This window comes from Phalacrocorax carbo, chromosome 3, assembly GCF_963921805.1.
Source record: "Phalacrocorax carbo chromosome 3, bPhaCar2.1, whole genome shotgun sequence".
Lineage (NCBI taxonomy): Eukaryota > Metazoa > Chordata > Aves > Suliformes > Phalacrocoracidae > Phalacrocorax > Phalacrocorax carbo.
The window spans coordinates 19,156,877-19,170,015 of record NC_087515.1 but is presented as its reverse complement, the minus strand read 5'-3'; the positions used below and the strand labels follow the sequence as shown (position 1 = coordinate 19,170,015).

The window sequence follows — 13,139 nt, the reverse complement described above, 5'->3', positions numbered from 1 at the left end:
TATTATTTCAACATGCTTTTCTACAGCTCAGAAGCCATATTTCCTTAGCCTTTCAGTCAAAGTTGAAGTGTGAGTAATGGAGCCAAAAAACTTGCTGTAAACTAATTAATTGCTCCAAAGATAAGAGTCAATAGAAATTTTTCTGTGCAAGCAGCATGGGGAAGGATTCATACTCACTTTACCAGAACAGGTCAGCTAAGCAACAGCATGAGCTCCAGAATGTGAGCTGCCAATTGTACAAAAAAAACTTCATTGTGAAACACTACTATTCAATCCACAGCTTAAAATATTATACGCTAGCAATACAACAAATAAAAGATGTTAAATGGAAGTAAAACTAATTCATACTCAATGCATTCTTTTAATAGTTTGGTTTTGGTTTTTTTTTTTTTTTTGGCCTGCAAGAACCTATTCCCTGCACATGACATTGTACAAGCCACTCCTACCACTGTTAGTAGGTGACAACTAGAGAAAAGCCACCCCATTTCCCTTAAGAATCTTCCTAATCTCTGCTCAGAAGGAGAACGAGACTGGGAAACAAAGATGAAAAATTATAAGCAAAGCTTGGTTCAGAAGTTGCATATTCATATCGCTAAAGTACTATGGAATACAAAGCACAGAGTAGGTTACTCAGACACAAGGCACACAATCATAACCCCAAAAGCTAGAAAGTTGCAATACAAGTATTTATGGTGTATGTACAAGGTATGGAACACATATTTTAAAAGTCTTAGTTATAAAAAAAAAGATAAGCAGGGTACTAGTTAAGAACAATCCAACAAGTTGCATTCCAAAACACTGCAGAATCCCCTCCTCTTAAAGCAATCTATATTTAACTAGCTACACTGCTGAGCAACTAGAAGTACCTTTCAAATATATTTTTGAAGTGTCTCTCAAAAAACCCCACCACCCCACATATAACATGCATTTTGATGTGCCCCCAAAAATCTGCACTTCGAAGTCAATGTTTACTAGGTTAGTATTTGGTTTGTCTTAAAAACCTACCTACTAATCTGGGTTACAACATCCAGAAAAAAAAAGGGAGGTTTATCTGTATTAGTGATCAAAGAAAAACTTCAACTGATGATACCTGAAGGTTTCATCATACTACACTACACACCTTAAATCACAAACATAAGCACAACTGCCCAAAGCCTTTATGTATTTTAACATATCATTTTACTGTTCATAGTTTTCACGTCTAAAAAGAACAGATAACTACTACTAAAAAAATCTTCAAAGCCCTAAAAACTCTTCTTTGTAGTAACTCAGCTGAACAAAACTTTCAGACTTACAAACTTGTTTCATTTCCAGAACTGTACATACTCCAGAAATTCCTTTCTATAAGCCTCCTGTAAAGTGATCCAACTATCCAAGGAGTACAGCAACCAAGTGAAAGCGCATACCCACGCATGTACTCTCATCTCCAACATACCTGGTATTTGTTCAATGTGGAATGAAAGATTAATGGGAGAAGAGGCCTAAGACGACTACACATTCAAGACATAAATAAAGAGAAAATGCTAGGAATAATTCCTCAGCTTCTCCAAAAGCAGGGAGCTAGCCTGTTTCCTCCTTGCTTTAAAGGAAAGACTAACTATTTAATACACAAAAACCTTTCATAGCTTTTATTAGCCATCCGTGAGCATAGCCACTTTTGGAGACTGCCCCATAGGCATGCAGCGGAATGTCAGCGCACTAAATCCCCCTGCTTCCACTGACACTCACGTACGCACCACTCTGCCTCACGCAGCTTATACACATAATTTTACACGCGGAAGACTGCGACTAACCCAACGGGAGGAAGGGATAAGGCCGCCCACAGCTCAGTTAGCAAGGCTTCTCCAGCTCGCCCCTCGGCCAGGCAGCCGCAGCGGGTGGGGGAAAGAAGTAAAGCGATGCTGTTTGCTCCTGTTTTTTTAAATAGGAAGGCAGCTACTTCACCTAGACAGGGAGAACGGACCCCCGCGCACACCAGCGCCAGGAGGACTCTGAAAAGCGCTCCTCTTCCCCCCGCGGGGCTCACCGGGGCTCGGGGCACCGGCGAGGCGCACCAAGACCCCACCCGGCCGCCCCCCGGGCCCGACGCCTCTGGGGAGCCGCTGCCCCGCTCCCCCAGCCGCAGCGCCGGGTAGGTCCGCCCCACCCGCCCCCCTGAGGGAAGGCGGCGGCGCCCTCTCGCCCTCCCGTTCGCGCCCGGGGCGGCTGGGCCGGTGGGGCTGCCCGGCGCCTCACTCACCTTCCAGCAGCCGGGTGATGAGGCTATCCACGTTCAGCTCCCCATCCGCCATTTTGTGGCCACCAGGCTCGGTCCCGGGCGGGGAGAGGGCGGGGTGAAGGGCGCTTCACGGAGAAGGAGGAGGAGCGGGGAGCGGTGGCCGCAGCTACAGTGGCTCCCCCCACCCCCCTCCAACAGTCCCCTGCGACCGCCCGGCTTCTCCCGCCCCGGCAGCCGAAAGCACCGCGGCCGCTCCCTCTCCGCTAAATGGGGGGAAGCGGCCACCCCTCCTCCCTGCACCTCCTCCCCGCCTCAGGAGCCACCAGCGCGCATGCGCCGCCTGCCTCCCGCCTCGCCCGCCGCCGCCGCGGCTCTGCTGCCCCGTGCTGCCAGCACTGCGCAGGCGTGTGGGCTGCTGGCGGGCTCTGGGGCGCATGCGCAGAGTGCCGCCGGCCCTCGGCCCCTGCTGGTTGGTAGGTGGCCGCCCGGGTGTGGGGTGCGGGCGTCGATCGGCGGGACGGTCAGCCAAACAGCGGCCGGCCCCTGCGCCCCGAGCTGGGCTTCCCTGGCCTGCTTTCGGCCCAGCCCGGGCCTCGGGGCTTCCTTGGGGTCAGGCTCTGGGTCAACCCCTGGGTCAGCCCCTTGAGGCGTCCGCAGAGCGCAGGGCGTGGAAGGCTTCCCTGTAGCGGCGCCTGCAGCAGCCGGTCCTGGGGGGTTGGGAAGCTCCACTGGCTGTCTCTGTAACTCGGGGAGCAGCTCTGAGGACTCCTTCATGGATGTGGGAGTACTTGGCGCTTCTCATGGTGCCCCACCTCTTATAACCTGCTACTGCAGCAGAGTGGTGACTTCCTTAAGAAGAGATCAAGTTGGCAGCCATCAGTTATGGACAAAAGGCAAGAAAATGAGTCCCTAGTAGGCTATGTGTAGCCTATGTGTCACCCCTTCTGCTGAAACTGCGCCTGTGAAAGCTCAACAGTTTTTAAAAAAAAAACCTGTCAAAACCAGAATGACAAGTTGTGCTGTCCTCCTGTAAGACGGTTGTCAAAAACCTAACTGATGTGGTTTATGTTTCATTGCAGCTGGACCTGCTCGTAGTACTTTTTTGGTGAGTTCTGAAACTTTTTAAGGTGCACACTAAAGATGTGTTAGTTTACATACCTCTGTCAACAGATGCTTGCCTTGGATGGACAGAGAAGTGCTTTAAAATGTAGGTGTTGAAAATTTATTGTGAACTGGGACAGCAGACAAATACATGTATGTTGAAAAAATAAAGTGCAGATGTTCTAGAAAAAACAGTCCACTTTTTTGTATGACTAAATATAGATGTTGATGTAGAAACTTACCTCTGTGAGCTCGAACTTGAATTTTTCCATCAGGCTGTGCAAGCCAGCAAAATCCTGTGACCTTAAATAATTCCAAAACCTAGTTTTTTATCTCTTGATTAGGAGAAAATGAGTATGAGCAAAACAAAAGCAATTAGGACAAGGTGGGGTGATGATTAGGCGTCAGATGATGCTAGGTGTCCAGATAGTCAGGTAAAAGAGCAGTCTTTTGAAATACCTACACAATGATAATAAAGTTTCACTTGATACACTGAAGGAAGGGGAATATGTTCTGGAAAAGAAAAATTTTTTTGCATCTCCATTTGTAGGCAGCATATATGAAAATGTAATTCCAGCTCACCTGCTGAAAGCTTATACAGCTATCCTTTCCTGTTTTTAAAATTCTGCTAGTAGTGAAAAATTTAAATTTAAAAAAAACCTTAAAATAGTTTTCTTTCATTTTTTGTAAAACTAGGAAAAATAATTATTCAGCTTTTAAAAGGATCTTCCTTATCCCAACTACTTTATTGCTGCCAAAACTAATAGATCTGCAGCCCCTCTTGAGCTTTTAGGAATTGTCCCAGTTTCATTTCACACAACCAAACTGCCCTGAAGGTTATTTTAAGCCATCGCAACATCAGGTTCAGACATAATATTACATTATCACAGAACATTCTGCATTCACAACAAAACGGGGATATGAAATTATCTTTCATAATTTCATGTGGCATAAAGATACAATTAGTCTTCCAAGACTCCAGAAGATATTCGACTTTCAGATAACACTGAGCAAAACATGATTCCATAACAACTGTTTTTACTAGGCACGTCAGGATGTTCCAGAAACAATTCAGCAGCATATCATAATAACAAAATAATGAGTGGAGATGCTATGGAACAGAATGAGCTGCAAAAAATACCTCGCTTCTTTCCTTGTAGATGCTGTGCCAGCGTCTTTATTTTACCGTATCACACCTAAACCTGTATAACTCATGCCTTTACATTATTGAGGATCTCTGGTAAACAGATGAAGCTTGGTTTTTTCTACTCCGTTTTCACTACTTCACTGTTTTCTCAGTTTTCCGGAGGGGCTGATGTATGGCTGGGTGATACGATGAGGAAAGTCTACTGGTGCTGCCCTTGACCTCAGATGTACGACACCTCACAGGACACCTCTCGGTTCCTGTCACGGCTGCAACCCAGCCTGCAGGCCACAGCATGCCTTCCCTCCTTCTCCACCAGCCCATGCAGTGGGAGCGTAGCTGGGGGACAGAGTCACTCCTCAGCTGTACATGCGTTGTCAAATGGGAGGATGGTCACCTCACTGTGCTGCATAACCCTGTAAAGTTTGCACTACCACCACCACCACCTTGCTTCGTAGCTTGAGCAGGAAAATGAGTATGTGAGTTTTTCCCTCGGTAAAACTTGAGAGGTCCCATGGTTTACGTTGATGTAATCCCAGTATGGCAAATAGAATTAAAAGATCAGAGAATGAGGCCTGTTGCCTACTGTGATTCAGAAATAGTTATTGTGGACCAAATAGGTTTTCTTTGCCAGAAATCACTGAACATCTCCCCCTGATCATTCTAGCACACGCAGATAGAGGCCAAGGTGATTTACATAGCAGGTAGAGGAGAACATTGCTGATTGCCTGTGGCAAATTCTCATTAATAATGTTCAACTTTCTAAAGTTCCTTTTAGTTATTTTGAAATTTCCTCTTATGTCCACCAACCTGGCTTTGCTTCTAACTTTCCCCTACCTGGTTTCACTGTATTTTATACTAAATACCCCGTGTGCCAACTTTCTGCTCCTTATCCACATGCCATCTCAAGGTGTCCTTAAATTTGCGCTGCTGTTCTGCTGAATTTAGAAGATTTGAAGGACAGACATTTCCAAAGAAGGTGGCAAAAATTATAGGTTAGTAAGTGTCATTCCCTGAGCTGTGTCTCCCTAGGCATGGGTTCTCACACTGCTGCTGTGAATTTGAGACCGTTGCATCCCCAGCTACAGAGCACTGTCTCAGCATCTCTGATGTTACCTACTCTTTCCTAGTAACCTTAAGTTGGTTGAGCCAATACTTCTGCTTCTCACTGCACTTTAAAGTTATTTACCATACCATTATAACTGCTGCTGCTTTCAAAAACTATGGCCCCAGCTACATTGCCCTCCTAGGTCTGTCATCAGTTACCTGCTAGACAGCACATAGCAGTATTTTACAGCGTTATACTATCACTATAGCTTGTTACTAATGTACTTTATCACCTTTGCCAACTGTAACTCAGGGCTGACTGCAGCTGTTCTGTAGACAGGAGGAGGAAGCCGGGAGGAGCCATGTGGTTAGTTTTCCAGCATGTAATTAGGAGCATATTGTCTCTGGGCAGTGATAGCTGAAGCACTGCTGCCTCCTCAATGGCCGCCTTCAGTTTCAGACTTGAAACAGAAATTAGTGATCCAAGTCAGCAATTTTTTCTTAGGATAGTTTGTTTACAAAATATTCACAGGTCCTGTTTCTTTACTCAGAAATGGCAAGAAACTGTACTGAGATAATCTCAAAATATACAGAGACTGCAGAAAAATTACCACTATTTTGTCCCAAAAGTTTAGATTCAGAGACAGGTGCAGAAAACCAAACAGATCTCACTCCATAGAACTTTATGACCCTTTTTCATTTCTCAGTATTTGCACTGAAGCTGGGTAAACAGTAGGTTTTGTTACATCCTTTTCAGATTTAAAAAACACCCATCAAAATAATGTTTTTCTACACTGAGGTAAAACCAAGGCTTTCTCAACTTGCCTGAGAAATTAGAGAAGGAGGAGGGCAGTACTCAAATAGCCAGTGATTTGGGTTCAGAGGCACATACCTAGGACATGAAAAACTCTTCTCTGAGCTGCAGCACCCAAGGCAGGTCTCTTCGCATCACTGTTTGGAACTGCAACACTTTGTATAAATAATTAAATGTCCCCTGGGGCAGGGGCTTAAGTCTGGACCTGTGTCAGGTGAATGCCCCAATCATTCAGCGATAGAGCTGGTCCATCTCTCTTGATGTAACTATTGTAGTTTGTAGAAACAGTTAAATATAAATCCAACTAAAGAGACAGGCTATTATTAAGTAATACTGTAAATATTCTACATACATTTTACACATATTATTTCCACTTCAAAGAGCTAATAGTAAGTCAGACTCAACCTCCCCAGATTCTTGTCATACATTTGGTCATCATTACCTGGGCAACTTTGGTGAGCTTTCAGTTTTAATTCCCACATTTATAAAGCCAGAATAACAACATCTGTGAACATTTCCAGGGTGTGAAGAGGCATAACTGAAATATTTGAAACATATGATGAGATCTTTGATTGATACACAAATGTGTTTGCTATAATCATCAAAGCTTTAGGAATAGTATTTTCTGAAGAACAAGAATTTTTTTTGTAGATTAATACTGACCGTCAATGCCTGTGAATGTAGTTAATGCCCTCATTGCCTTTTATGCATACTTAAAAGGCAGGGCAGGTCTAGATGTTGCCTTATTTTCTCTGAAATTAAGAAAACAGTTGATGTCAAGGACCAGTGTTGAAACAGTTAAAAAAAAATAGAATAGAAATTTTAATCCAGTACATGTGACTTGAAAGTCTTATTTTGAAAAGAGCAGCCACCCCTGCCCTATCCCGAGAGCTGCCAGCTGGGTCAGAGAGCCTGGGCAAGGTAAGCACTGCCCTGAAGGCAAGAGAGCGAGCCTCTGGGAGCCGCATGCAAAACAAGGACAAGGTGAGGCATACCCAGTGGTACCTATCACAGATTAATTACTCCATCTCTCTGTGTCAGAACTATTTAAAAGTGTAAGGACCTTTATTATTATTATTATTATTATATTTATTAGCATTTGACACAATCTCAGTTCCCCTGGCAGCCTGTCCTACTGGCCACAAGCTATCAGAAACACACAACACCTGCTGTGGCGTTATTCCCCAAACGAGGAAGGGGGAAGGACTTCTGAAGCAAATCAAGGGAAATAATTTGGGCCTGCAGGATCTGCAGTTTGGGGAATGTCAATGAAGCTTACTATTCCTCTGCTTTGGAGCAAAAAATGTTCATCTCTTCCTGTTTCCCAGGAAGGAACAGCTGTGAGAACCGAAAGTGTCTGCATCCATTTTCCTAAGTAAACACGGAAATATTTAGTTTCAGCAAAACCAGATGGTTTATGCCCTGTGAATATGCTGGCATTTGACACTAGCAGCCAGAGTTTCACAAAATGTGTGCAGAGCATTAGAAATAACTCCTTTAAACTTGGGGACACAACACAAGAAATGAAAGCTATGAAGGTAGTAATAATGGACTTAAAAAAACCCAACCAACCTTTATCCAGGGATCGCCAAGTGTTCTCTAAATTTTATTAATCGAACTACATAATATCCCATGAAGTAATTAAATTTTGATACACATTTCTCACAGAGGGTTACACGAAAGATGAGAAAGTGGATGAGTTCCTTCGGGTTATGCAGTGAGTCACGGTCTAGCTCCCTGCGTGCTCTGACCATCCACGTCTCTTTTCTTGCTAATGCCTCTTCAGCGTGCTGTGTCCTCAGCCATATTCCCAGGACACAATTTTAAAATGCGAAACCATTGCTGTTAATAGGACAGGGACAGGATTGCAGTGTATGCAGCATGCATCTCCATAGCTGAGACATCTGAGTGCTCTATGGGGAATTTATAATATGCTAAAGAGATTTGTGAACAGCCCACGAACCTCTTGCTAATGGCGGTTGAAATGGGTGTTAAGTGTCTGAAAAGGCTTAATTATTTGGTGATTTTTATTGATCTGTGTTGTTATTGCTTAACATAATCCTGTAGTAACAAGGCATCTCTTTTCTACCAATCTGAAAGTGGTTTTCAAGCACTCAGTAATTACACTATGCGATTCTCATAGGTACACCATTTTGTTGGACCACTGGGAGGCTGATGCAGTTTGCTCAAGATTCCTCATGGCTTCAAGAGCGAGGCTCAGGCCTCATGGTCACTGATGGCTGCAGCACATGTTCCAGAGCCAAATTCAACCCTGCTGACTCCCTGTCATTTCCTGCTTGTAAAAATAGGCTTGGGAAGGATATCGTTTGACTTGCAATTTCAGAGTGAACCTGCCCACAAAAGCACGACTGTTTCCTGGATCACTTAGTGCAATGCATATTTATTGTGAATCACTAGGTACTGCTTCAAAGTCCTACAGCTGCGAACCATGAAGTGTATCCTGGTTGCAGGACACAGCAGAGGTCTAAAATGTCTCCTTAGGTGTTGGTTTCCTTCAGTTTCTAGGGGAGAAGCTGTGTTGTGCTCTGGTTTATCCCATCATCTGCATGGCAGAGGGTGTGCCGCTGAGCACACCTGCCCTGCAGTTGAGGCAATGCTATAATTTAATATACTTCATGATCAGCATTTTAAGGGTTTGAATTTGCTATTTCTCCATTATGTAATTACATAATAATAATTTATCTAACACAATGTACGTGGAGTTTTGCTGTTGCTTCTTATGTAAATCAGAGATATTTAGCAATATGTTACACCATGGGTACATGTAATTCAGAGTGAGATGTAAGAGGTTACTTTGATTCAGAAAAAATAAAAAGGAGCTGTTGTGAAAACCTACTTTATAAAGAAAGACCTATTTATTTATAAATCTTCATCCTGTGCCTCGTTCACTAACGTGGAAACTGCCGCGCTTCAAGGTGTTCAAACAAAACAAACAAATTAAAACAAACAAAAACAAACCCTACAATATTTTCTTCCTTTTTAGAGAAATTCAGATACTTAATTTAGATTCAAAAACTGAACTGATATACAAGTGAGGAGTTTGAGGCTCAATTTAGATAAAGTAACATGAATCACTAACAAAACATCAAGGAAATAGCTAATCTTTAGGTACAAAAGAACATTTATTTTAGTTGTTAATCTGCTCGTAAGAAGCAGATACTCTCTGTATTTAAAATACACTCCAGAAGCATTAAAAAGAAATTTAAAGTCAAATTTAGATATCAAAACATGTCAGATACCTTAACTTCTACCAAATTGTAACACATGCTGCTCATTCCTATTAACTTATGTGGTGTTTTTATTATCTATCAAGTAATCTAATTTATCCTTGTTGTTCCAAAAATAGTTCACATGCACACAGTATGGCTCAGAAGAGCAGGAGCTGGGAGAGCCTGCATCACTGTGACTAGTAGCAATGGGTTATGCTGACAGATTTAAGCCTGAGGTCAGCAAAACCTACACTTACTCTGAAACCCTGGGTGGGCTTGGCTAAGAGGAGGCCATTAGCTGTCATAAAGGGGGTTTTGGGGGGTGTACACCATGGCCCCCCAAAGGCGTATCCTGGGTCTGTGGAAACACACATGGCCGGGGCTGAGTACACAGCACTTTCTCAGGGGTGGCAATGCTGGCTGAAGGTGGTCTTTCCAAGCTCCCACTGTCCCTCCCCGCTGTGATTTGCCATCCCTGCAGTTGTGCTGGTGTAAGTGTTTGTGGGATTGCACTGCAAGCCAGATGTCCGCAGTGATCCAGATGAAAAACAACTCCCTTCAGCTCTCCAAAAAGCACTAGCTTTAACCCACCTTGCTTTGAGTGATCTGTTGTGCAGCGCATCTCCCAAATGCATTGTCTGAGCCCAGCTGAGAAGACCGAGGATCGTGGTATGAGGGTGAAATGGGCAGTGGCAAACCATGGAGGGGTACTAGCTGAGCATCCTCCCAAAGCGGTGCTGTGGTGTAACTGTACCTGGCAGCTGGCTAGCGGGGAGGCTGCAGCCCTGAGCTGCTGCTCTCACATCCTACTGAGTCATTGCATGACTTAAGATAAGACATGTGCTTCATCGTGCCTCAGCCTGCCACCTGCAAATCAATGATAACAAAATCTAAATAATTCCGAAAAATGTAGCAAGGCTTAATTGAGGTTTGTAATATGTTTTGAACTCCTTACATGCTACAGTAGTGCAGTGTTTAAGGTATCGTTGTTATGGAGCACGTTGCTAGTAGTGCCGTCTTCCTTTAATATTCTTTGCAAACTCGCTGTCTTCCTATTTTCATTATCAGCGCTTGGCTTTGGTGTCATTATGTTGCTTGGACACCTTCTAATTTAAATTTCATATTTTGATTCCTGGGTGATAACTTCAAACACCAATTTTCTTCTGCCATGCTATACAGCCTTTTTCTCATTTTAATGAAACCTAGCAACCATAATGTAAATTGGAAATAACTACAGCCCATTAGACTATTGAAATCCCTGAAGATTTGAATTATTCACTATTAACAGAACTTGTATAATTATAGGTTAAGATATCACTTAGGCATTTAGCATACATCAGCTCCACTGTTAATTTTTAGCTCTTGGTCTGTATTAGTAACCTCAGCTTGCTAAATTAAAGGATATGCCTCCAATTAGCCTAAATTTAACATTCAAGAGCACATCTCTGGTGAGATGGTGCTTATAAGTTTAGAACATCCAGGCAATTTCAGCTGAGCTACTGAGGCTCAATCACAAGTAGAGGAGAAAACATTTTCTCATAAACACTTCCATGAGTTTCACAGGGGCAGAAGTCAAAGGACAAAGCTGCATTTTGCATAAGGCCCAAAGCCAAAAGGATTGCAGGCACTGCGGTGCTCTGCCACTGTAGGGACCCCAAAAAAGACCTGTACCCAGGGCAGAGGCAGTTGGGTCACTGAATGAGACCCCCAGAAACCAAAATACTGAGTCCAGAGCTGTCTGACTCAGGCAACAGGAAAATATTGAGATACATATGGGAGAAAGAGAGAGAGCACTGATATAGTTAACCAAAAATCCCCACCAGAAAGCAACTAAGAAAAAACCAAAAAAGATCTTACTTTCCCTGAAGAACCTTGCCTGTGTTTAACATAGCAGGCCTGGGTAGGACACTTATCTTTGTACGCAGTACGTGTTAGGCACGTACAACAGCGCAGAAAATCAGGGCACCTGTGTGATGCATGGTGCTTTTAGAGTTTGGTGACTTATGAAAAAAGTTCTTCACAAGACAAGTTTGGGACTTGGGCAGTGGAAATCCCTCATTCAAAGCTGAGCTTCTTTTTGGGGCTGTCCCCAGGAATTAAAAAAATTAATTACTTTCTTGAGCATCTTCTTTCTAATTAAATGACCAGATAGTTAAAATTTCATATACTCATCCATTAAAATACGAGCGCTTCCTAATCAGAATGAACTTTAACTGACCAGTTAGTGATCTTGACAACAGGCTTTCAGCAACCACTGGGCAGTCTTAACTCTTTTCTGGGGGTCAGAAATGCTGCTGCAGTACCTTTGAGAAAGACTCAGCATTTGTCTTTTTCTTCTGAAAGCAGCAAGCTGACTTTCTGTCTGCTAAAGTATAAATTAGCTCTTCTGTTTTCTCTCCTGTTCCACTAGGAAGAAAAGATTCCCAGAAATCATCTGGATATTTTTTATACTGTTTGATACCTGCCTTAGATGATTAGCTTACTCTGCATAATACTAAGTAATCCCACTGTCACTTGTGGCAAGCCCTTTTAAAATATGTAGATAGGAAATGGTTTAGGCTTTTGTGCAGGTGATTATAAGTCCATTGCCACATGCTGGTCAGAACTATAAACTTAAAGCTTTTTGGTCTTGGCCAGCACTGAGGAAAGATACAGGTTTTGACAGTGTCCTCTCATATATGCATAAATTCAATGACGTAAATTTCAGAAACATCATTGAGCTTGTTAACGAAGAGAAATGCAGTACATTTGGTAGCCATATAATTGCATCATAAGTATAATTCATAAAACAGTTGCTAATACTGCTGAGTGTCTCCATAGGAAAGCTTTGGGCAGTAAGAAATCCTCTTGCTGGGAAATCTTCTTATAAACTTATAATGGCAACCATTACAGAGAAGGGAGAAAGCACAAAACTGGAAAATGCTATTAAAAAATTGTAGTGGAATCCAAATTATTCAAAGCTTTGTCATGACTCTCATACAGCAAAGTATGTTGTGAAGTATGGATTTTGTTGGAAACAATTGGAATCAAAAGATTACACAACTAATACCTGACTTTGTTGTACCCAGAAAAAATAAAAGAAAAAGGAACATTTTCAGTTCACAGCGCACTGAGGACTTTCCCAGTTTTCTTTCATCGAGGAGCTTGAACTCTATCATATAATACCGTTCGCCATGTAAAGCAGTCACTGTGGCATGTATATCTTTATAGTTAGACCTCCAAAAATATGTAGGTGCCTCAGTCTCAAACAGTTCCTTCTTGTGATGTCAAATTCCAAAACTATGATGCCCATAATTGCCCTATCAGCCTCTGAGTGAAGGCTTTGGTTAGTAAACCTTAGATTTGTTACATCCTCCATGAGCTTGCAGTCCTGTTTCTGAGCATGTCCAGAGATGTTTCAGCACAGGCAGTACTAATACCTCAACATCTCCATTTCATGAGGATCCATGAGCTCATTGTTTCTTTGTCTGTATTGCTTGTCCATGATGCCAGGATTATTTGTGTCCAATATAAAGAAGATACTGTCTAATATAAAATTCTTTAGCAGCTCTGAGAGTAAGGACCAAAGCTTAGGTGCCCTACTGC

General features: G+C 42.9%; 1 protein-coding gene across 2 annotated transcripts in view; it reads right to left on the bottom strand.

Moving 5' to 3' along the window:
* PPP1CB (protein phosphatase 1 catalytic subunit beta) overlaps positions 1-2,522 on the bottom strand; it is a 29,388-nt gene extending 26,866 nt beyond the window's left edge. Inside the window, exon 1 of one of the 2 annotated variants that reach the window (XM_064446052.1) lies at positions 2,240-2,522. In XM_064446052.1, the coding sequence (XP_064302122.1) occupies positions 2,240-2,291 (52 nt within the window). In that variant the 5' untranslated portion in view covers positions 2,292-2,522. Of the gene's footprint in view, positions 1-1,944; positions 2,027-2,239 lie in introns of those variants that run through there. The other variant, XM_064446053.1, reaches the window with a different exon arrangement.
* Between the last annotated feature and the right edge of the window lie 10,617 nt (positions 2,523-13,139).